The following is a 26,764-nucleotide window of genomic DNA, read 5'->3' as shown; positions in this document are numbered from 1 at the left end:
CCAACAAGACGGATCTTCTTTTCGAGCAATTGTATGAGGTTATGTTTAATTTTATCGAAGGTTTTCTTATAATCCAAGAAACAATACATCCCATACATCTTTGTATAAAGACCTCTATGGAAAAAAGGCCTGCATTCCACTTCACTGTAAATTGCTATGAATTTCGTCTTTGATTTTTTTTTCATCTTTTGTTTCATATATAAGTCGATTGAATCGTGGTGTACTTCATAAATGGTAAAGTGGGTAACTGTTGTCGAAATAAAACAAATTATATAACGTTTCTTATAAATATAAAAATGTATATTGCTTTCAAAATTACATTTAACAATTTGGTTGGTCATAAAAATTGTAAACTGGGTACAAAAATAATTTAAATCAATACATATTATTATCTTCTAACTCTCTTTTTTATTGAAGTAGATGAAAAAAATTTGTACTTTTTTCTGCCTGTGATGTTTTATATAAGGCCCAGAGTTAATTTATGATTAGCGTTAAACAGCATTAAACAGTAATTGAAAGAAATAAATTAACAACAATAAAATCTAACAACAAAATCTTAAGTTGCCATTACCTAATAGAATAATGGAGTTTTTTGTATGCGGGTAATCATAGAAGATGATGTTATTAAAATTTAATCTTAAATTATACTTAAAAAAAAGTTTTTATAATTTTTGTTTAGCATTTTCGAAAATTGCCCTAGAAATGATCAACCTTTGAATCTGAGCTGTTCCTTCGTATATTTGATAAATCTTAGCATCTCTCATCAGTTTTTCTACAGGGTAGTCGCTGTTGAATCCGTTTCCTCCGAAAATCTGGACTGCGTCGGTTGCACACTTATTCGCTATATCAGCAGCATAACATTTAGCTACCGAAGCTGCTAGGGTATTTCTAACTCCTTGGTCTACTTCCCATGCAGATTTCATCCAAGCCAGACGAGCTGTTTCCACCCCGATGGCCATGTCAGCCAACATGAAGGCTACAGCTTGGTGATGAGCGATTGGGACACCGAAAGCTTTTCTTTCCATGGAGTATTTGGTCGCTTCGTCCAGCGCACGTTGGGCTAGCCCCACTGCTCCTGCAGCAACCTAGTAATTCAAAGATTATTAACCAATTATGATTTTAAAAATAAATGTCATTAAAAGTTCTCTCTTACAAAAGAATTTTTAGTAATCATACTTTTTACTATTTTCTAAAGATGTATTAGTTCTAAATAGTTCATCAAGTCCTATATTCATACAGTTTAAAATTTATTTTTGTTACACATCGGATTCTTTACTTGGCAGTTATTCAGTAAAGTAAGAAAACATTTGGTCTCAAATGTATTAAGTGTTCTTTGAGTGAAAAATAACAGTTAAAACAGAGTGAGTTGATGAATTTCAAGACTGAAAGTTTCATGAGATGCTTTTTAAATCTATATTACTACATTTACCAAAAATTAACAAAATAACGACAATAAAAGAAGAAATATAGAATATTTTAAAGCCAAATCAGATTTCGCTAATATCAACTCAAATGATTTATTACAAAAATCATGAATGTGTTGCCTGAGTCCATTTCAAATAGGTAAAAAGAAATAAAATAAGACTTACTCACAATCAATTTAATTATACCACCAACGACCGGTTTCGCATACTACAATTTGCTATGCATCTTCAGGTCTAACGGTACCTGGTAAATTAAATGCTGAAATTACAAAAAACCCACATTAGGGTGTCTTATAAAGAAAACAATTACAGCAATTATGCTGTATGCTATAGTTCCCATCTAATTGTCAAACCATCACGAGCAATCCAGGATAGTTTGAACTATGTTTTACAAATTAATATACGAAGACGGTTGCGTTTAGATTTAATATGAGTCTCTTACCACTCCCTAACACGTGTTTCTGGGTCTACCCGTCATCAGAGAGAGTTTTTAAGAAGACTCAAACTAAATCAAAAGGCACCGACTACTCTGGCAATTATAGGAAAAATAATTATCAGAGTATGCTACTAGAGACCTCTAGTGAGGAAAGATGAAGTTAAATGTGTCGATAGCAATTAAAGTAAACTGCATACCCAAGCTTAATCAAGCCATTCAGAGCGATGCTGGGAATATTTATATTCCACTATGCATCAACAATTGACCCATATCAATTACCATCATTCTTCGTATACCGCCTACCGTCTTCGTATATTTATCGTCCTTACTCACGCAATGAGTACAATAACGATGGTAATTGATATGGGTAAATTGTTGATGCATAGTGGAATATAAATATTCCCAGCATCGCTCTGAATGGCTTGATTAAGCTTGGGTATGCAGTTTACTTTAATTGCTATCGACACATTTAACTTCATCTTTCCTCACTAGAGGTCTCTAGTAGCATACTCTGGTAATTATTTTTCCTATAATTGCCAGAGTAGTCGGTGCCTTTTGATTTAGTTTGAGTCTTCTTAAAAACTCTTTCTGATGATGGGTAGACCCAGAAACACGTGTTAGGCAGTGGTAAGAGACTCGAATTAAATCTAAACGCAACCGTCTTCGTATATTTATCGTCCTTATTCTACGCAATAGGTACAAGAATAATGGTAATTTATATGGGTAAATTGTTGATGCATAGTGGAATATAAATATTCCCAGCATCGCTCTAAATGGCTTGATTAAGCTTGGGTATACAGTTTACTTTAATTGCTATCGACACATTTAACTTTAACATTAATTAATAATTCTTGTACCGGCATGGTCGCCAACCTTCGTTAATGGGGACGGCATAGGAAGAAGAAGGCATGTAAGTAGTATTTTTAGTTATTTACTATTTTATTTCAATTCATTAGATTATCATATACCATTTTATTGGTTTTACTTTGTCTGCTTTAATCAATTTTTATTCATATTAATAATCACAGACATATAATATTGGCATAATTGCTGTAATTGTTTTCTTTATAAGACAACGCCCTAATGTGGGTTTTTTGTAATTTCAGCATTTAATTTACCAGGTACCGTTAGACCTGAAGATGCATAGCAAATATGTAGTATGCGAAACCGGTCGTTGGTGGTATAATTAAATTGATTGTGAGTAAGTCTTATTTTATTTCTTTTTACCTATTTGATTTATTATACTTCAGGTAAAGGAAAGCATTCAAAACATTTTATAAAATGAGGTAAATTTCATAACCTACAGCTGACAATCTTTTTACTCAGAAGACAAGTATATTTTTCAATATTACTTCCTGACTCTTTTCTAACCCGTTATGAAAATAATAACATTTTTGTCCTTCGTCAATAAATCTTGCCGTGTAAATATTTTCTAGCTTTTTTTGAAGTAAAAAAAAGGAAGAAACTGAATACACTGGTAGAAGACTGACATAAAAACTACGGAATCAATCCTTTTTCAAATCTAAAGCTTATGCAATCAAGTACTTAATAATTGGTGTCAGCTAGAAATACAAAATAAAAAGATTATAAACATTACAGTAGTAGAACAAGCGGGGTTCTAGATCACTTTGGTAACCATGACATCAATATCTTCGATGAGCCTTCTTTGACCTTAAGATGTTCAAGAAGTACCAAGAACTCCAAGTGATCGACAATGACCAGAGGGTTGTAAGGAAAGGTCGCTTATCTCTACTTACTTTCTTCTTAGGGGCTATTCAATATGCCAAGTGCAAAACTAATCGCTTATCTCATGTTTTCTCTTTTTTTGTACACAATACAGGATGGCGTGTTCTCTCGGCTTGTTCATCTATCCCCTGGTCACTGTCGATCACTTCTTCTGTAGAAAACAAAAGATGTTGCCGATCACTTTTTGGCACTTCTTGCACATCTCAAGGTCAAAGAAGGCTCTGATGACAATCATCATCAGAGACCCTGATGGCATGGTTAACACAGTGGTCTAGAACCCCGCTTGTTCTACTGTTCATTACATATCTAGATTAAAAACAAAAAACACTATATTTTCGAGAGACACTCGATATTGAAATAGAAAAAGAAAAGAGAAAGAAGTGACCTAATTGATCGAAAACTATATAGGAGTGGAGAAAATAAACAACACAGCATAACACAACATATAAATTTGCACGGCATTAAACGCTCGATAATAGTAAGTACGTCCTTCATTTAATTTATTCCTACTCTTTAATACATGTAATACCCAAAGTAGTTCTCATAAAATATTCAGTGATTAATACTTACTGGTGGTCTTGTCGTGTCAAAAGTTCCCATAGCAATCTTAAATCCAGCTCCTTCGCCAATTAACACGTTTTCTTTGGGTATGCGAACATCCTCAAATGTGATTCCTCTTGTGTCTGAAGCTCTCTGCCCCATATTCATTTCCTAGAAAAATGTTTTCATGATAAAATATTAATTAATGTATTTACAATTTAATTATCTTTATAAGTACTACTGGGAAAATATTTAGGTAAACTTCACAGGTCTATTTGTTGAAATTGTAACTTTGTAACTGTCAAAAATCTGGTAGTTTTATTTTGTCTAAGCTTCGTTTATCTTATTAAACTTTTTTTTAAAAACGCCCAGTATATGAGTTAAATTTCTGTAACCAAGAAATTATTTTAGGCCGCTAATGATCCATAATAAAACAATCGTTAAATATGTTTAAAAATATACCGCTTACTGTAATAATATCCTTTTATAATATATTGAAGGCTCCACCGAAAATGTACCTAAATATTCTGTATCCCTTAGGTTTATGATTGTATTGTGAATCTTCTGTACAAAACAACCGATAGATATGATAAACCTTGGATGAACCCTTTTAAAAGTTACGGCTGCCATAATATAATTCCCAAATAGCGTTTTATTACTGGCGAAAAATATCCCGTTAAAGATCACCTTAATAGTTTCGTCTATTTTCGACTTCCACAAATTAACGGTATCTCCCTGTTTAAATATTTTTCTATAAAAAGGCCCATAAAAAGGCGATACTAAAAGAAGAAATTATCATATCAATAAGAATGTATCAACACTAATGTGGTAACAGCAAGTCAGAGACATATCATTTGTAATCAAACATATCACAGAACTAATAATAAGAACAGAAATAGAATTTGATATCAATCAATCACAAAACTTTTCGCAATATTTTCAGCTCTAGAAGTCTAAAAATGGCTGCTGCATGAAAAACGAGATCTTATTCATTGAACTAACTGATTAATATTATCATATCCTTCCAAAATTTTATTTTCTCAAAACAAATCAGTTAATCTGTGCTCACCTTCCTTCCAGGTGTTACACCTTGCCATTCTCTTTCTACAATGAATCCAGTAAAAGATTTACTTGCTGGTGCCTTCGGGTCAGGATTTGTGCGGGCTAATACAAAGTACCTGAAAATGAAAGAAAAAATAATGCTAGAATGTGTAAAATAAACAGTATAATAGTCTATAATTTATAATTTAAAAAATACATATAAAAGTAAAACAAAAAATAAATAAATATAAAAGAAAATAATCTATAAAGCTGGAAAACATAAAAAGTAAAACAAAATCAGGACTACATACTCGCTTAATTTATAAAATCTGTAAAAAATCAATAACAAGTGTGCAACTCAATGAAAAAACTAGCGAGTCCCACTAGAGAGAGGTGTTAAACAAGGAGACGCGATGTCAACCGAAGAATTGATCTACAATATGAACATATGGATTCGAAACACTAATATTCACTAAAAAAAAGGCTAATAAACTGAGAATCGTACAGAGGAAAATAGAAAGATCATTATTAGGGATTAAAATTACAGACCGGGTTAAAACGAAAAGATACAGAGAAGAACGGGAATATCAGACATCGTAGAAACAATATCATGGCTGAAATGGAGATTTGTAAGACATGTAGTGCTCAGCGATGATTGATGAACTAAGAGATTGTTGGAATTAATACCTCGTGAAAATAACAGAAGCCAGGGAAGACAACTAACGCGATGGACAGACGACCAACGGAGAACAAACCATAACTGGATGTAACTTAAGCAAAATAAAATTTAAAGAAGGCATATGGAATAGGATGGCAAGAGGTTTGGTGTCAAAGACGTAGCTGGTGTCCAGTTAATCAGCTATTAACTATAAGATCATATTAATAAGACAATTCGCAGATTGTTCGAATAGATTTGAAACTTTCTTTCCATAGCAATAGCAGTCAGAAGCAGCCAACCAGACACAACGGTTAGATCTTTACAACATGCTTTAACGAGAGACACAGAGGAAAATTGTAGTAAATCCTGACAAATCCAGGCTATAATTTAAAAAAGAGGCAGGTAAATTTACAGTTAAGGTCGTGGCATATTATCGTGCACGTTGCGTTTCCAGCACATATCGTTTCCGAAAAATATAATTTAAATGGTTTTAAATATGAACAACGCACACTGTCCGGAACATTGCGTTTCAGACACTTGTTCAGTATATTTGAACACAATATTTTACTGATGCCGACGGCTGCGTAACGAGTCGTAACCGGTTTGTAAGGATAATGTTAATTAGATACCCGTCGTTTTCCCCTTGTTGTTTATTTAGGTCTTTGTTTGATTTTGATACAGAGTATTTAAAAAAAATAATTTTCGAGGCTGTTTTTAATAGGAATTTAATAATAATTAATAGGTTTAACAATTATTTTAGAATGAATAGGATTCAGTTTAAATATGTTTTAAATTTAATTTCACCTTCAGTTAAAAAACAAAATACTACATTTAACGAAGCCATACATATCAAACCAAAAAGTATTTTTAAAAAGAAGAGGTATCACTTCCGTACAAAAGTCCTACTTGTTTATCACTTTCGTGATTAATTGTCACAAAGCAATAAAAACACATGCATAAATGACAAAATAGCCTCGAAAATTATTTTTTTAAATACTCTATATCAAAATCAAACAAGTTCCTAAATAAACAACAAGGGGAGAACGACGGACATCTAATGCACATTATCCTTACCAACCGGTTACGACCTATGTCCCGGACAGTGTGCGTTATTCATATTTAAAACCATTTAAATTATATTTTTCGGAAACTAAACGCTATGTGCTGGAAACGCAACGTGCACGATAATATGCCACGACCTTTAAAATTACAGAAATTTTAGAATCCTAAACTGAATGGACCAATAAAGCTAAATATCCTGGAGCTAACTAGACAGGAGACTAACACGTTGCTACTGCAAGGCATAACATACCTAAGCCAAGATCGGATGATTAATAATTGGAAGAAGTAAACTACCATTTAAAACTAATACCAGACTTATAAACAATATTATTATAACATAATGACGGTATTAGATTTTTGTTTCGATACAGGGCAGCGGCAATCCGCTTATACGTATTTCGACCTCTTTAGGTCTCATCAGAGCGGTATATGCCACTGCTCTGAACCGAAACAAAATCTATCCCGTCGTAGGCCAATAATTATAGAAATAACTATTTACAGACGTAAAAACGCCATCTAATAACAACAAGAGAAATCATACGATTTCCTACCTGACAAAACTGAATTCAAATTTTTACCACTGTGCCTTCTACAACTTGCAAAGCAAACAGCTTGATGAATTACTCGGCAAGGGAATCTAAAATATGCATTCAACCTGCCGTTCATCATGGTCAAAATTCGTAGTGAACTAAGTTTCTGGTACTCCAAAAAGAGTAAAGGAATAAAACATAATGACGATATTAGATTTTTGTTTCGATACAGGGCAGAGGCAAGCCGCTTATACGTATTTCGACCTCTTTTGGTCTCATCAGAGACTTGCTTTGTAAGTTGTAGAAGGCACAGTGGTAAAAATTACTAGGTAGGAAATCGTATGATTTCTCTTGTTATTAGATGGCGTTGTTACGTCTGTAAATCGTTATTTCGATCATTATTGGCCTACGACGGGATATATTTTGTTTCGATTCAGAGCAGTGGCATATATTGCTCTGATGAGACCTAAAGAGGTCGAAATACGTATAAGCGGTTTGCCGCTGCCCTGTATCGAAACAAAAATCTAATACCGTAGCTCTACCGTAGGGAAGCTCTAAAAATGTTGCAAAAGAAACTTGGTCCATAATAAACGATCTTAAAAATAAAACTAACACAACTCAAATATTTTCTCTTCCAAACCCGGAAAATCTAAATGAGTACCTTGTTAATGTGAGTAAAAAATATAACATCAACTATTTTGCCACAAGATCCTATTTCCTATCGCCCCAATTCAAAAAAGGTCCAATTGATAACTGGTCCAAAAGACCAGTTGATAAATCTGAACTGATCCAAACAATCAATAGTATCAAAAGGAAATCTTCCTGTAGTACTGATAGACTATATCCATTAAAATTTTCTTAAATCTCCCAAAAAATGTGTTGGAAGTCCTGGTCTCACTAATTAATGACTTCTTTGAAGAAGTTATATTTCCAGAGTGCCTAAAGACAGCCATAAGGGTGGTGAAAAATCGAATGTCTGCAACTATAGACCTATTGCCTTACTACCGGTCCGATCCAAAATTATCGAGAGACTTATAAAAGCCCGACTTATCTCCTTTCTCGTCGAAAACAATATTTTATCACAAAGTCAGTTCGGCTTTTTATCTAATAAATGTACCAGTGATGCTATGTTTTCTGTACTATATGAAGTCTATCAAGCACTAAACAATAATCTTCACACTGCCACTGTTTTTTGTGACTATGCCAAAGCTTTTGATTGTGTAAATCACGGCATTTTAATAAAAAACTAAATTTCTACGAAATTCGAGGTATTTCTTTGAATTGGTTCCAATCTTACTTGAGGAATAGGAAACAACTAGTTATAGCAAATGATACTGACTCTAGTAACAAAAGCATTGCATGTGGAGTGCCACAAAGTTCCGTATTGGGTCCTCTACTTTTCCTAATCTTTATAAATGACATCACTAACTTAAAAATCGATGGAAAAATCTTTCTTTTCGTTGATGATACCAGTATCACCTGGGGAACTCTAATATTGCAACTCTTCATGCGACTATATCTTCTAATCTACTTAAAATAAAAACCTGGTCAGACTCTAACTTACTCTCTTTTAACGTGGATCAGACAGTAGTATTATCCTATAAAAGAGCTCTTCAACCTTTGCTTCTTAATAGAAGCCAGATCAGTATCGTTGATTCTGTAAAATTTCTTGGTATTTTTCCAAGGTAAATGGTCCCTTCATATACATTTGTTAAGTAAGAAACTAACCTCAACCTGCTATGGAATAAGATCTGTTTCGAAGGAAATCAATTTAGCATCTTCCAAAATAACATATTTTTCTTTGCTAGAGTCTCATCTTCGATATGGTCTTCCTCTTTGGGGTTCTAGTACAGCTGCCCAATCTGATGTTATTTTTAAATTACAAAAAAAGGGCAATACGGTATCTTTTTGGCCTCAGTAGAATAACACATTGCAGAAGCTACTTAAAAAATCACGGGATTTTAAGTCTTTCCTCTTTATATATGCTAGAAACTGTTTGCTTAATTCGTAAACCTTTAATATGTATTTACCGATCCCGTCCACTGAGTGAGTAAAGAAATCTATAATATATTCAGCGAAAAAAATATAGAAGCATCTCCTTTTGTAACTTAAATCTGCAACTTCTTTCCTTAAGTTCCGTAAAATGGCAAAAGCCTATCTATCTTAAAGACCTATCATCGACGCAGGCGAAACTTTTTTGGACAAAATATTAACACTTAAAATAAACACTATTTAATCGATAAACTGTTGCAATGACAAATATAATGCATATCAAATCTCCCTTTTGACATATTCCTTGAAAACCTAATCCATACCTACCAGTTAGCAACTCCGCCATTAGTAATCCACATCTTTTGTCCATTAAGTATCCATTCGTCTCCTTTCTTCTCAGCACGTGTTTTAACTCCATTCACATCAGAACCCGCTCCTGGTTCAGTAACGGCATACGCCGCCACTAAAGGTTCTTCTATTAATCTTCCCAGATATTTTTTCTTTTGTTCCTCGTTGCCAGTTAACAAAACCGGTGTTTGCTAAAAAAATATATATATTAATGTAGAATTCGTTGAAGACACGTGGAGTAAAAGTCCGTGTGATGTTAAACAGTTTTAATTAGAACAGATATAGATATGTCACCAAAGTTATTTGTTTTTAAGAAGAAAATAAATTTGAGATAATTCCGTCTTAAACACTCTTACATGACCGACTTCTTTTTCTTCTTCGCGTACCATATCAGAATTATCCGACGTTGGCGATCACCATTGCGAAGGCTTCTCGATCTTCTGCAATATGCAATAATTGTACCGCATTTGATATCGGAGTCAATTCTCGAATGTTCCTCAACCAAGAAACCCGTTTCCTTCCTACACCTCTACGACCCTCTATTTTGCCTTTAAGGATCAATTGTAATATTTTATATCGACTTCCCCTTACTATGTGTCCCAGATAAGACATTTTTCGATGTTTAACAGTCTTTAGCAGTTCTCTATCTTTGGTGACGCTCCTTAGTACTTCTTCATTAGTTTTCCTTGTTGTCCAAGGTATCTTCAGCATTCGTCTATGAACCCACATTTCCAATGCTTCAATTTTGTTCATGATCGATACTTTTAGCGTCCACACTTCTGCACTATACAAAAGTAAGGACCAAACATAACACTTAACCATTCTTTGTCTTAGTTGTAAACTGAAATGATTATTGCAAAGAAATGACTTTATTTTCATAAAAGTAGTTTTAGTCATTGCTATTCTACGTTTTATTTCTATGTCTGGATCTAGTTGGTCCGTTATCACAGTTCCCAAATATGTCATTTTGTGGACTTTTTCAACTTGGACTCCGTTTAATTGAAGCTTTGCATCGGGATGTGGGTCACGACTAAACACTAAAAATTTGGTTTTGTTTGAGTTTACTTTTATGCCCATTTCCTCTCCTACTTCGTGAATACGATCAAGCAGAATTTGGAGACCTTCAATATTATGTGACAGAATTACTGTATCGTCTGCATATCTAATCACATTAAGTAGTTCCCCGTTGATTTTTATTCCATATGGTTGTCTCTCAAGTGCCCTTTTAAATAACTGGTCCGAGTAAACATTGAACAATGTTGGCGACAAAATGAAACCTTTTCTGACTCCTCGGTGTATGGAGATTTCATGGGTGTAATTATCTCCAATTTTTACGATAGCAGTTTGATTCCAGCACAAATTTTTAATGACACGAATATCCTTGTCATCTATTCATGACACATGACCGACACGGCAATTAATTTCGTCTTGCATTCGTCTTAAATATCATTCCAAAAACACCATCATCTTCTGAACGCTTAATATCGATTAATGAGTTCTTTTATGGTACTTAAGAATTTGGCGAGGGGTTGTTTTATGTGATAATTTACATTCTTTACTGTTCAAGCCACATATGTTTATACTAGTATGCAGTCCAAGGGCGTCCAGATAAATCATCATGCCTTCATTTATCACGTCCACTGGTTGACATGGGCCTCCCTTAAACTCCTCCATTCTTTACTATTTTGTGCTCTTTGTTGCCAATTTTTGGTGATACGCTTGATGTCGCCAGCCCAACGTGTAGGTGGTCTTCCTCTACTACGTTTGTCTGCTCTTGGCCTCCAATTTGTAATTTTGCTCGTCCATAGTGCGTCGTGCATTCTCGCTACAGTTCCATTTCAGTTCCGCTATGCGTTCCACAACATCAGTAATACTCGTCATTCTTCGCAGATCTTCGTTTCTTATTCGGTCCCGCAACGTCACTCCCAGCATAGACCGTTCCATTCGTCTCTGTGCCACTCTCAATTTCGAGAGATAAATAAGATTGTTAAAAAAACTTACATAATAAGATGTAATATTATTAATAAGATATCCTACATAAATTTATAAGTGTTGGTCATAAACCTTGGAAAAATTATAGAAATCTTCAGCTGTATCTTGTACAATCTGTAGAAATCTTTGTAAAAAAACGTAGTTTTTTACAAAATATACTACTAAATTCAAAATAAAAAGATTCAGTTCAAATATTCTAACCGTGCTTAATGCAGAATTAGATAGTAATATATTGCATTTTCTTGAATGGACAAAATATCAAACATAAGAGTTCTCCAAAAACTTAATAAAGAAAGTACACATAATGCGAAATGAAACCAAATATAAATTATTACAATGCATTCTCCAAAAAAAAGTTCGGACTAAGAGAGACATCGGCAGAAGACGAATATCCTGGCTAAAGATCTTAAGAACCTGGTTTGCAGTATCCAGTTCACGCTAGAGATCCTTCTTCCGCTCTTCGTATTGGGTATACCGCATCAGTTTCTTATGTCTCTCAATCATAAATTTCTTCGACCCTCAAATTTACCCATCAAGGTGACATTTAGGAGATTACATTTATTATTCCGTAGAATATGACATAAGTATGAAACCTTCGCTGCTTAACCTAACAATTCTCTTTGGGCATTAACTCTTCTAAGCAGCCTACTGCAACACCGCATTTCGAAAGCCTCCGCACGATTCAGAGATCTCACCTTAAGTGATCAAATCTCACTTTCGTACACCAGGATGGGCCATATGTAGCATTTTAAGGCCCGGATTATAAGGGTTAAATGCACAGAAACACCATTAAATTTGATGACTATTTCGTTCTGTTGTCTAAGCTGAAATATCTTTTCTACATGAATGTTAAAAGAGTAGTTGGGACTGTTGGGAGAGAATACAACCCTGTCTTACGCCTTTCCTTATCACCATTTCTTTTGTGTATAGGTCGTTGGCGATCCTTAATTCCGCTTTTTGATCCCAATATAGTTGTTGAATCACTCTCATATCTTTATATTGTTCTGAAGCTATTTTTTTGTGGCATCTTAATACAATTTACTATTTTTACTGGGAATAAGCCATAATTTTACCTTAAAATAAGTTTATTTTGTAGATTCGATTAACGCTTAATATTTATTGATTTGACATAAATATATTACTATTAATTATATATATATATATATATATATATATATATATATATATATATATATATATGTATATATATTGTAATAATAATGTATAAATAATAAATATAACTGTTTACTCACGCCCAGACCGCTGCCTTCTAAAGCAGTTTTGATTCCAGTGCATCCATAGGCGATTTCTTCAGCTATGACGCATCCATCGAATACGCCCATTCCCATACCACCTAAAACAAACATACTATGTACATTGGTAAACAACATAATAATAGACACAAGAGTACTATGAAATTGGGATGCGATCAAATTATATGTATTTTCAAAGCGCGCTGTATACGAGCCTCTTCCCATATCAGTTGGCCCACCTATGGAATTTGCAGTTTAAGTCAATTACCATAAACAAATTATACTCTGCATGTTTTTATAAGTTCCCATATTAGGTAATATGGCATTTTTATTAATATTTATTAAAAACAGTACCCTTATGTTTTTTTTTATTTATTTTCAACAATAAAATAAAATTTCACTAAACCCTGGCTATGCATTCACTTATGTCAACATACGTTAATTTTTTCATTATTACGTTAAATCCAGAGGTAGCTATGGAAAAACGACATCAAAACAATAGTATTGCCAGTTAATGGCAAATGTAATTTGGTATTATTGTAAAGCTTTTTGCCGTTTGTGGATTATACAATGGGTAGAGGTAAAGTTATCGACGAGAAAATTTGTTCAATCATTATGAGATTTTTTTATTCTGGAAAATCCAATTCGGAAATCGCGAATATGTTGCAATTGTTACGCTATAGTGTAAGAAATATAGTCAGAAGATACAAAACTACAGGTTCGGTCGTCACAAAACCTAGAAATGTACGAAAAAGTAAAATAACCGAAGCAGATCGAAGGGCATTAAGACCCATTATAGTGAAAAATCGACGAGCAAATTATATGGACTTAAGCGTTTTATGGAGTGACGTTATTGGAAGACACGTTTCTAGATCAACATGTGACTGAGAGGCTCACAAATTAGGATTTGGTACTTACAAAGTAAGTTTTATAGTTGAAAAAATTAGTAACAATTGTTTTTAATAAATATAATTTTATTTTAGGCTAAGGAAAAGCCACTTTTAACATTAAAACAAAAAAAATAGACTAAGATGGTCAAAAGAGCAAAAAGATTGGACTCAGTCGCAATGGGATTCAATACAATGAAGTGATGAGTTAATGTGAGCAAAAATCTTGTACATGCTCGACAAGTAAAACCACCAGGCTTAGAAACATGGAGTACCAAGCTATAATTCCTTCACACAAGAGCAGAGATTGAACGTACGTAAGTTTTTGAAGTATTGGGTCAAAATATCGCATGCAGACACTTCACATTTGGATGGTAAGCGTTTTAAAAATGGAGACAATCGAAGCAATAACTCTTAAATCTTAGTTATGAGTGACTTGCAAAATGAAGATAATGCAATTCATGCTTTAATTGGAAAAGAAAAAAAGAGGTGCATTAAAAGTGGGCTTCTGTATATTCCTGCACTGTTAATGTCGATAATATCGCTAGCTAAAACGAAGGGAAACCCTTACAAACTTCATAAACAACACTTCGACAGTTTCTATGATATAAAAGTTCTACAATCAGTTAGGCAAGAACTTTACAACAAACAAAGAGCATAAAAAAAGTCATTTGAACTGAAGTTTGTATGGTCAAAGTAACTATGGCTGAACCGAACATTGTTTTTTTATATATAAAAACTCATACGCTGATAAAGAATTTATGAAGATTGATATCAAGTGCAAGACCAGGACGTCTGCTTTATAGATTATCAAAAGGCTTTTGATAGAGTACGACATCAGAAACTCGTAAAAGAAAAGAATGTGGATAGTCGAGATATACGGGTTATTGTCAATCTGTACTGGAATCAAAAAGCAAAGGTTAGAATCGAAAATGTCGATACAGAAACTATAGAAATCAAAAAAGGTGTTAGACAGGGTTGCGTGCTGTCCACATTGTTATTAAATCTGTACAGCGAAGCTATTTTTAAGGAATCAATATCAGAGGAACAACAGGGTATAACAATAATCGGAAAAATCTTGAAGAACATAAGATTCGCAGACGACATCGCTGTTTTTCCAGACAGTCTAGAAGCACTGCAATGCTTAGTAAATAGTCAAGTCAATATAAAATATGGACTGCAAATGAACGTTAAGAAAACCAAGTGAATGATTATTTCTAAGCAACATATAGTAAGAAGGCTAGATATCGAGGGAAAACAAGTAGAAAGAGTGAATAACTACAAATATCTGGGATCCTGGGTAAATGAAAACAATGACCAAGGTAGAGAAATAAGGACACGCATTGAAATTTCAAGACAAGCATTTATAAAAATGAAAATAATGTTGGTTAATCGAGACCTTCCTATGGAGCTGAGGATAAGAGCCTTAAGATGCTACGTGTTCTCGACTTTGTTGTATGGAATGGAAAGCTGGACACTAAAAGTGGATAATATAAAGAAGTTGGAATCATTTGAGATGTGGTGCTATAGAAAGATTTCGAATATACTATGGATCCAACGAGTTACAAATGCTAGTGTTAAGAAGGCTACAAAAGGATTGCGAGATCATAAAGCACATCAAAACAAGAAAGCTGGAATATTTAGGCCACATTACCAGATGAGCGAAATATGAAATATTAAGGCTCATAATGCAAAGTAAAATCAAGGGTAAAACATCCATAGGAAGACGAATAATTTCCTGGCTAAGAAACCTAAGAGAATGGTATAGTTTCAGCTCAGTCGATCTTTTCAGAGTAGCCGCCAATAAGGTACGAATAGCTGTGATGATAGCCAACCTCGGATAGGAGAAGGAACTACAAGAAGAAGAAAAATGTAATCTCAATGTAACTTTCCAATGGACTAATTATCGTATTTTCATTATTTTCTATATATACTACGACTATAATGTTATTCAGATGTTAAACAAATTAAAGACAAGGAAAGCAGCAGGACCAGACGACATTATAAATGAGTTCTTCAAGAAAGGGGGAGAGGAACTAGCCCACAGAATCCACAACCTAATAGAACGAATATGGGAAGAAGAACGCATGCCGAACGACTGGAATTGTGGTCTGATAATACCAATCCCTAAAAAAGGCGACAAGACGAAATGCACTAACTACAGGGGAATCACGTTATTAAATACAATACACAAAATATTAACTAATTTGATCAGACGAAGAATAGAAAAAGAAACAAAGAATAGAACAAAAATAGGTGAATACCAACATGGATTCAGAGAAGGTAAGTCAACAATAGATGCAATATACATTGTAACGCAAATCGTCGAAAAAAGTTACGAGCACGGAATAGATCTACATATACTGTTTATTGACTACAAGCAAGCTTTTGACAGTTTAATAAGGGAGGAGCTAATTAAGGATATGAATCAATTAGAGGCATCCAAGAAAAACTAATAAGTCTCACGAAAATGACGATGAAGGAATCCAAGGCACGAATCTTAACAAGGGAAGGCCCGTCAGATGAAGTACAAATGGAGGTAGGTGTCAGACAGGGAGACTCCCTGTTAACAACATTATTTAACATTGCCATAGAGGGGGCAGTAAGAGCAGCCAAAATTATGGGAACGATTATCGAATCTTCAGCCCAACTGATAGCGTATGCAGACGATATTGCACTGCTACTAGAGATTTAAAAACCATGCAGAACATAATATTAATACTAAATAAAGAAGCAAAGAAGAGAGGGCTAGTAATAAACCAAAGCAAAACGAAATACCTCAAGTGTTCAAGAGAGAATACGAACATAGAGAAAGAAATTAAGCTTGCTGCATATACATTTGAAAGAGTGCACCGTTTCAAATACCTGGGAGTGATGGTGAATGACAGAAATGATAGAACGGATGAAATAAATGAACGCATCCTACTGGGTAATAAAACCTACTGGAACTACCAAAAATTCCTGAAAGAAAAGCACATTAGTAAGAAAACCAAATTAAAAATTTACAAGACTGCAATCAGGCCAGTGATCACCTATGGTGCAGAGACGATGTGCCTAACACAAAAAGATGAAATGAGGTTGGAAATCTTAGAGAGAAAGATAATTCGACGAACAATGGGACCGGTGAGGATAAGTGTAGGCGAATTTAGAAGATTAACCAATGAAGAAATTAAAGAAGTCATCAAGGGTGAAGACATAATCAAGTTCGCAAAGACGCAAAGGCTCAGGTGGCTGGGACACACAGAAAGAGCTAACCCAGACTCTACGCTAAAGCGAATAACTGGATGGAGATCAACAACAAAGAGACCAAAGGGGAGTCCCAAAACAAGATGGAGAGATCAAGTCTTAGGAGACATAAAGAAGCTGAGAATCTACAATTGGAAGGAGCGCTGTAAGGACCGGAAAGAATGGAGGAAAATTGTAGACGGGGCCAAGTCACACACGCTGCTATAATAATAAAATAAAAAAAAAACAACAGCGGACTGATTCTCCGCAATAAATGAATCAGAGAGCCCAAAAGGGCGGCAAACACTCCGCCAGGAGTGAATAAGCCATGATGATGATAATGTTATTAAAAAAAAGTCCCTGGTATAAACAAACAAAATAACAAAATAATTTAAACTAGTTAATGGATCAATCTGAAATTTTGAGGGTTTTGGTTCACAATACATAACTTTGGGTGCAAATATAACAAATATTTAGGTTAATTTTTACAAGAGCTATAAACATTTAACGATTTTGCCTTATTTTGCAGTTTTTGAAGCAACAAATTACTTTTACAGCTTCTAGCAATCGCCATTTTAAAGCTTTTTTTTGTTTTAATAAATAAATTTTTTAAATTCTACCTCAAATATTAAGCTTTTTAATGCTAAGCAAAAAATCGAAAAAACAGCATTTTATACACCAAATTGTTAATAATTAAAAAAGACGCCGAAATATCTGCTGAAAACGTATAGGTTTCCTTTATATAGGCCTATAATAACTAAAAAAATCAGATATACACAACAATTCCTACTTCTCAGTATGAATAGCTCAAGTATCCTACTATTGCAGACTTCTCTCTTAAAAAAAAAGAAGAATTATTCTAAATAGTGGAAGTGTATACTCAACCCATCAAATTTTGGGTAGTATATATTTAAAAAATATATTTTAGTTGTTATGATTTAACATAAATATTTATTATATGGTGCAGATAAATAAATATTGATTGTCGGTAATTCGCAAAGTTCTATTTTATTTACTATTTAGTTTGTTTACTCTTAATATTGGCTATGAGTACGTGTGCTTGGTTGTATAGTAATTGACAGCCACTTTTAGTCTGTCAAAAAGTAACTAACTTCGCAAAAAAATAATTACTAAATTCACTAGACAGTTCGGACTGGGAATAGCGAACCGAGTTTACCTGGATTTTTCACAGTCCCGAGAGAAATCTTATTTCCCCTAACTAATACGCAAATTAACTGTTGTAGCTCTTTTTTGTATAAGTTATATTAAAGTAAAGAATTGTCGGCAAAACACTACAAACCATTACAATTTTTTTATGCGCTTTGCTATTTTTTTAAATTTGTAATTAAATTTAATTACTATTTAAATGGGAATAAGCCACAATTAAAGGTTAAAATACGTTTATTTCCACTTCGGAAATCGTTCTCATTTCTGAAGAACGATTTCCGAAGTGGAAATTGAAACGTCGATAAACGTATTTTAACCTTTAATTGTGGCTTATTCCCATTTAAATAGTAATTAATTTAAAATGCCACAAGAAAATAGCTTCAGAACAATATTGTAATTAAATTGATATAATATATTCTAAAAATAGGTAAATCGAGTTGACTGTGGGCAGATAACTTACTAAATATTAATTTTTGCTTGAATTTGAATAGTAATCATATGATAAAAAATAAGTAAACAGTTATAATAATTGTGTCTTTAAAAATATTATTTATATATGATTACGTTGACTCACTTATCTGATAATAGTACTTGATACCGATTTTTATAACATCAAAGTTCAATACTTTTAAAGGATGGAATAACATAGATAACAAAATATTTATTAGTTTGACTGAACAAAACAACATTTTACTTTGGACTTCATCACTAGGTACTCCACGATAATTATACGGTGATTAAGGTTTTATTAAAGAGCACGTCAAGGCCGTGATTAACAAAATATGGACTATTTTCTCAAAAGTTATTTGTAAGAAGAAAGCTCTGATAGAAAAACAAAATTAGAGTTCTTCTCAGACCATTTTTCAGTGCCTCATTTCTTTATATATAACAGGGTGGTCCTTAAGTAATTTTACAAACAGAAACCGTAGATTCTGCACTTTAAAATATTACGATTTAAGCCAACTTGCTTTAATAAAATGTTGATATTAAGAAAGATACAGGGTGTTAAAGTGGAAATTTAAAATTTTATTTTTCGCTTTCATGTTTGTAAACTTTATTTCATTTTAACTTTCATGTTTGTAAACATTTATGTATAAAAATTTACAATAGGGTACTTTTAAATATGAGAAATTATAATTTGATGCACACTTTGATGTAACTGAACTGCCCGTCTATCCGTTTGTCATCTACATTAGTCGTAATGACACTGCAACAATTTATTTATACCACCAGGGAATTGCTGAAGAGGGAAGTAATGAAGTTTGCTCTTTCTTGAAGAAGAATATTGACGAAAATGTTCCAGCTAATATAGATGAATTGTACTTATACAGTGACAATTGTACAGGTGAAAATAAAAATCACACGATGATTATATTTTTAATGCAACTTAAGAGTGGAAGATTGCTATAAAATTTGTGCTATCAATCCTTTTCAAACATACTATAATAAAATCTATAATCCTCTCATTAGACCAATTATTAGTCATTTTATTTCTCCAAAATTTTCTAAAACAACAAATAGTCACCAAACAAAGTAAATCTTGCAAGTATTTTCGCGCGCCAAGCAATCGACCGGCAACTATTATAAAACAATACGAGCGATACCAAAAATATGTGGCTAGTACTGACTATATGGCTGAGCCATACTAAAAGCATTAACCTATTTCATAGTCAGCTTTGCCAGCTATTGTGTTGCAGCCATATAATGCAGCAAAAATATTGCTAGTTTAGAGGCACCTTTAAATACATTCTACTAGTTAGGTACGATCTATAGCATGTAAATCGTGATATCTAACCTACCAGTGGAAAAGTGGAAGTGTAGTTGGTATAATTACAACACAAGCAAAGACCAAGACACGGAGGCTGGATCACATCATAGCAGTAACGATGGGTAGAAATTGGCACCATCAACCAAAGAACAGGCTTAATATTAAGCATAAACAGGCAGATTAAGGTAAACCCTATATACAGGAATGGATGAAAGCAGAATATGCATGTATGTATTATGTATATGTATCTCTGTAATCTTATTAACTATAGATTTTCTAACATTCCTCAACAAAATGATTTTCTTCGATTTGATTCATATTTCTGACAAGGACAAATTAAAACAAATATAAATTATTGTTGTACCAGCTGGAAGTTTTATGAATTTATTTATAATTTATTTTTATTAGAATTGTAGATTAATCGAATTTCGATTTTATATACAAGTTTCAATTAACATATCTACTATTCGATTGTTTTTTTGCTATCTTCCAAGGACGACCAACCTTTTTCATGTAAAAATAAGGCTCGACAAAAATACTCATAATAAGTATTAAATGATTCGTTTTAGTCCAGATTATTTAAATGGACGTTAAACTTGCAATGATGGTGGTAATTGTAACACTGTAACTCCACATTCTTTTGCTAGTTCATCTACATTATACTTCTTAAATTTTGGTGAATATAATTTACTTTAGATAACTGTAAAAGCTCTTTTTTCATTAGTATAGCTTTAAGCTCATTTACTAGAAATTTCATTTCTCACAGACCATTAGTAAATTCAATAATTCCAAAATAATTTTTCATGATAAAAACTAAAAATCGAACTCTTTAGGTAGACTCTTCATTCTGGAACACTTGCTTCTTATATTTTTTGCATATATTTTTAATATGTAACAAACGTCAGAATCAATATCGCTTAAATATATTACACGAAATTTATAAAAGGATATATTGATATAAAAGTTAGCCTAGGTTGGTTCCGTAGATAAAGAAAATACTGCGTTACTATAGCAACGAAGAATAGCTTACTAGAAGAGCCAGCTTAAAATTTCACTGAAATTAAATCAGAACTGCACAATAAATTGTGAAAAAATGATGTCTGAAAAAATTATGAAAATTTAAAAATTGCCATCATTAAGTAACTGTATTTTGAAGGGGTTAAGAGGCAAGCAGATTTCCGATGATATAATTTCCCTTGACGATTAATGTCCTTTATATGCGACCATAAAAATTCAGACCGTCGAATTGGGCTAAAAGGAATATCTGAATCAATGAAGATTTCGTATAAACTCAGCCATCACGCCGTTTTGGACATGAGAAAAATTTCTGCAAAATGGATCCCCAAACATCTGAATGTGAGCCAGAAGTACTCAGTTTAAAAAAGATGCAAAGTTACTAAGCCGTGTTGTTACTATGTATGAAACTTTACTACATTTTTGCGATCTAAAAACAAAACATCAATCAATGAAATGGAAATACTTGTTCTTCAAGGCCTACGAAATTTCGTGTTAAAAAAACTGCTGTAAAAGTTCCTTCCTCAATTTTTTTCAGAATTTCCAAAGAGTAATCATCATTTATTTTTTGGATAAGGGTAAAATAATAATTGGGAATCACTATTCGACATTATTGAGTATCCTACAAGAAAAAATTATGGAGAAAAGACGCCGAAAGTTGCTCAAAAGTATTTGGTTTTTGCAGGGTAATGTCTCTTTCCTACATATGGCATGTTATCACGCCAATAAACTTCAATATTCAACTTATTCAAACATCTTATTAATTTACCAGATTTAGCTCGGCACTAATACCATGTCTTTCCTCAACTGAAAAAGTCTAAAACATTATCTTCCAACAGAAAAGTGATAGAAGCTCTGGTTTGCAGAGCATGGTAAACATTTTTTTTAAGGTCTTTAGGTGTTGCAGATTCATTTTTATACATGTATCCAATTTAAATAAAAGTATGTAAATGGTTAACTTTCAAATTTTGCTTGCTTTTGTAGTAGACTAAAAATATTTCAGTACATACTAGTATATTGTAGTGTTTATATAGTAATAATTTATTTTTAAAAATTAGTGAAAATGGAGCGAGTCGTAATAGAATTTGATAATACTTCACTTTAAATTACAAATTATGCAAATAAGAAGATCCTTATGCCACAAAAATTAGATAATGAATATGAAAAGTATTATACACTGTTTAGGAATAGGCAACCAGAAAAAAAACTAATTCTTTTTCTGAAAAAGTTTTAATTACATTTTTTGGTGATTTCTTAAAAAAACTGAAAATCATTGATCCATATATTCAATTCTTAAAGTAATGATTAATGTAAAACCTGATATCTATATTTTAAGATATAAAAAATCAGAAACTTTTTATGATTTCTTGATAACTTTAGGAAGGTTTTAAAAAAGAATATGCCAATGAATTCTTAGAAAATGCTCCAGGTGATATTGAGCTGCAAAAATGCAATAAAAGTATCATACTCTTAATTTAAACAGCAATTTTATTAAAATACAGTTTTTATATTTAGGTTGTTGTTGACATTGGTAATTGAAAATTAAAGATTTGGAAACCTTTTTACCTTATTTGATAAGGAGGAATTGTTATGCCCATTGTTTGAACTATCCTTTTGTTTAGGGAATATTCTGATGGACTCAACATTAATCAACAGTTATAAAAAGGAGTAAAAGTCTTTCAGACTGTGGAGAAAATGTGCAACAAGGTCTTGAGAAGCACTCACATGATTCACTAATAAAATAATTTTTGCGCAAAACAAAATTGTATTAATATTGTTGGTAACATAAACACAAATAATATATTTATAAACAACTTACCATATTTTTCAGGAATATGGTTATTAGTGAGCCCCAAAGACCAAGCTTTTTTAAGGATCTCAAAAGGATATTTTCCTGTCCTATCATGTTCAGCTGCTACTGGAATAATTTCTTCTTTTGTGAATTTCCTAGCTAATTCCTGGAATTCCTTTTGAGTGTCATTAAGAGCTGAAAATCAAATGTTAAATTTTTAAACCTAGTATGCACATTTTTTATAAACCAGTCATATTGTCAGTTCTATAGCCACTGAGCTATGGCTAAACAAAATACCTTGGGGTATATTTTGATCATAGGCTTACATGGAAACTCACTTTCTGAAAACCACACAGAAAGCTGCTATGTCCCTGGGTAGATGTAGAATAATGTGCGGTAAGAATTGGGGACTTATCCCCAAAATGACTCTATGGTTATACTCAAGGGTTATTAGACCCATGATAACCTATGGCTCGATGACATGGTGGACAAAGACGCAGCAAGTGGGAGTAATAAGGCTGCTAGGTAATACACAAAGGCTAGCATGCCTGTGTATTACGGGGGCCATAAAAACAATTCCTACTGCATCATTGGAAGTCCTGCTGAATCTACCACCACTTCATATCTTTATACAGGGCGAAGCCAGATCAGTGATTCACAGATTAATCCATAGTCAGCGACATATAAGCCAGATGCATGGTACTGACAACAGCAAGCTAATCGAGGAGCTAAAAGCGAATATTGTGATGGGAAAACCTATCGATGCAACAGCTACGAGATATAGCTTTAACAATCACTATTAAGATACCAGACAGGGAAGACTGGAATAAAGGTGTACCCATACAAGCTGCTGCTACCTGGTACATGGATGGCTCAAAAACATCGGAGGGTGTGGGAGCCGGCATAGTAGGGACAAATCAAGGGATACATTTCCCAGTAAATCTAAGAAGGAAGAAGGAAGTAAAGGCAGGAAAGAATGTTCTGCTCAGTTGCCGTCTTCACAGATAATCAGGCAGGGCTTAAGGCACTCAATTCTGTAGAGGTCAATTCTAAGCTAATATGGGATTGCGTGTGTGCCCTAAATAAATTAGGAGACCATAGCAAGGTTATAATAGCCTGAGTACCGGGGCACGAGGGTCATAAAGGTAATGAAAAAGCGGATGAAATGGCCAAACAAGGCTCATCAATGCCATTCATTGGACCGGAACCCTTCTGCGGCTTTGCAAAGTCAGTAACAAGAACAGCTACGAGGAAGTGGGTAGCTCACAAATCTCTGGAATGGTGGAGAAATTCACCAGGACAAAGACAGGCGAAACAGTTCATTAGAGAACATTTGCCAAAATTTACGGCAGACCTAATAAGCAAAGACAGGAAAACAGTCAAAGTCATAGTAGGTCTTCTAACAGGACACTGTAAGCTGAATAGGCACTTGAAGCTGATGGGATTTTCAGATGATGACCTGTGCAGATTCTGTCACCTCGAAGAAGAAACAGCAGAGCACATTTTATGTTAGTGTGACAGTCTGGCAAATGTGCGGTTCTTTGCATTAGGAGAAGATCCACTGGCAAATAGTTACATGGAAGGTACAGTCTCGAAGCTACTAGACTTTATAAAAAGAATCAGGCTAGAGAATGTTAACTGGGACTAGAGGACCACAATAGATCTGAAAAGGGCGCAGTGGAATAGGCTAAAAGGCCACCTCTCTAAATATAATTTAAGTCATTAAATAAAATTTTTAAGGAAAAAAAGATTTTTAAATTTCAAAGAACTTAAATGTGTGGTGTTATTATAAAAAAATATTAACAATTTAGTAATAAGTGGATATGAAATTTCATTAACCATTTATAGTAATAACACGCTATAAGAAGAATTAACTTCTGTCAGCACTCCCCAAGTGCAAAGCACCACTTTTTAGATCTATTGAAGTCAATAATACATTTTCTATCCCTTCTTAAACATGACTTTTTTTGTGTATATAATTAAAAATGTACTATTTACTAAAGTGAGTATTAACTTCACACATTACTTCCACATGTATTATCTTATTATTATTAGGAACAACTTTGAGCCATTTTGTAGATAATTTGCTATTTGACTAATGTTTATTGTCTATGGCATAAAAAGGAAAGTGACTTATGTTGAATACTGTTGTCAAAAAAGGTCAGTCCGCTATTTTAAAAAGACAAAAACATAAAACTCTTGAAAATATTCAAGAAATAATGGAATTTAAAAACACGCCAGAGACAGGGATAATTTTATCTTCAATAAATCTTTCCTAAACATTTAACTTTTAAAATAAATAACACAAACAAGCTGGTTAAAAATTGAGTGAAATTGGTAAATTTTGTAATAATGTACTTTAACATCATGCATTTATCAGCCAACAGATTAATGCAGAATACAAAACAGTAAATAAATAATTTTATCAACTTAAAAATAAGTAAAAACAAATTGATAAACAATTTAAAATTAATCAATTCAAATTACAGACGAAGTTCAATGTCCATGAAAATTTGCAAAATTTTTACAACCATACATTAACCATAATTTCAAATTTTTAAGAAAATGGTAAAACACAATTAAATGCAACAAAATATATAAGATAAAACAAGGTGTGAACTGCATACTTAATGATATTGTGATTGAAATATTTGAAAATGGTATCAAATAATAACTCTGCCTTGATTTAATTAATTGATAGTTTAACTGTTTATGGTTTACAGAACCAAAACTTTGTTTTAGAGAGAAACAGGAAAAGTAAATGCATAGAACATCCTTAAAATAATTAGACCAATAAAACAAATGATAAAGAAAAAGATTTTAGGACAGGGTAAAAAATGCCTTCACGGAATGGTAAATTATTCGTAAAATAAAAACAAAAAGACATAACATTACTACTTCTACCTCATCCCTGTAAATACTATAAGTTTGGGTAAATATTTCTGAAACATGAGAATACATATGAGAAGAATAAACATGTTAATTTGCCTATGATATATTTAAATTAATGACTTCAATTTCATGATTAAAAATATGCTTATATTTAAACATCTTTTGTTTAAGTATTTGCCCTGAAATATTCATACTTTATAATAATAGGAACATTGGATATTAGATCAATACGTAGGTACTTACTAAAATTGTAGCCCCCCGGTGTAGAAGAACTGTATTTAGCTAAACTTGGGCTTAATCGAACTCCTTTTCTTAAAAACTCCTTGGAAACCTTAAATTATACATTGTAAATGACAAAATTAGCAATAAATAATTAAAACTAACCTTTTGAAGACATGCCATTTTAAATAAATGTAAATATTTAATAATGTTTACGACGATCTAACTGTACACCAAGATTCGAGTTAATACCTACTAAATTTGAAGTAGAAGTAGAATCAAAATAGATTATAAAACAAAATACAACTGAACTTTAACCTTTGTACCTTACTTATTTGCTAACAGCTGTTTACGACGACGTTTACTTTACGAGTTTATAACCATAGCACACTACCACCTAGCATTTAAACTTCCGTGTTAACGAATAGAACAATAATTGGCGCATCACCTAGTGACCGGGAGCGTAACTATATATACATGGCGCTAAATTCAAAAGTTTAGTAATATTGCCTAGGATTGTGAACTCATTTTAAAGTAAAGGAAAATCGATATAATCCTAAAATAACAAGAAAAATCCTTATCATATACGATAATAAATATTTTTCGTATACTTTTTTGGTTTTCTTGTTATGTTGAGACTATATTTATTTTCCATTACATTAAAATGCCAAAGTGATTAAAAAAATTAGAGAATAAAATATAGTTTATTTATAAAAATGTTACAAGAAATGTTATATGTGTTACAAGAAATATTAATAATACAAGCCAAGTATAGTAT

The 26,764-nt window shown here is 32.9% G+C and overlaps 1 protein-coding gene across 1 annotated transcript; it reads right to left on the bottom strand.

Annotated features, from left to right (window-relative positions):
- Positions 1 to 278: 278 nt before the first annotated feature.
- Positions 279 to 26,354, bottom strand: LOC140432452 (medium-chain specific acyl-CoA dehydrogenase, mitochondrial-like). The gene is made up of 8 exons (XM_072520361.1): positions 26,152 to 26,354; positions 26,011 to 26,098; positions 22,903 to 23,070; positions 13,023 to 13,123; positions 9,757 to 9,968; positions 5,216 to 5,324; positions 4,177 to 4,317; positions 279 to 1,085 (listed from the first exon to the last, which is right to left on the bottom strand). Exons 1-8 carry the CDS (start codon positions 26,167 to 26,169, stop codon positions 663 to 665), a joined length of 1,260 nt encoding a protein of 419 aa, XP_072376462.1. The 5' UTR covers positions 26,170 to 26,354; the 3' UTR covers positions 279 to 662.
- Between the last annotated feature and the right edge of the window lie 410 nt (positions 26,355 to 26,764).

This window comes from Diabrotica undecimpunctata, chromosome 1 (genome assembly GCF_040954645.1).
Source record: "Diabrotica undecimpunctata isolate CICGRU chromosome 1, icDiaUnde3, whole genome shotgun sequence".
NCBI lineage: Eukaryota > Metazoa > Arthropoda > Insecta > Coleoptera > Chrysomelidae > Diabrotica > Diabrotica undecimpunctata.
This window is presented reverse-complemented; position numbering and strand designations above follow the sequence as displayed.

Bases quoted from the DNA above. Each gene is read 5' to 3' on its own strand.
- LOC140432452 (XM_072520361.1), bottom strand. The intron at 13,124-22,902 runs GTAAGTTGTTTA...TGTTTGTTTTAG, and splicing joins CCATATTCCTGAAAAATATG to GTGGTATGGGAATGGGCGTA. The intron at 1,086-4,176 runs GTAAGTATTAAT...TTGAATTACTAG, and splicing joins TTGACACGACAAGACCACCA to GTTGCTGCAGGAGCAGTGGG.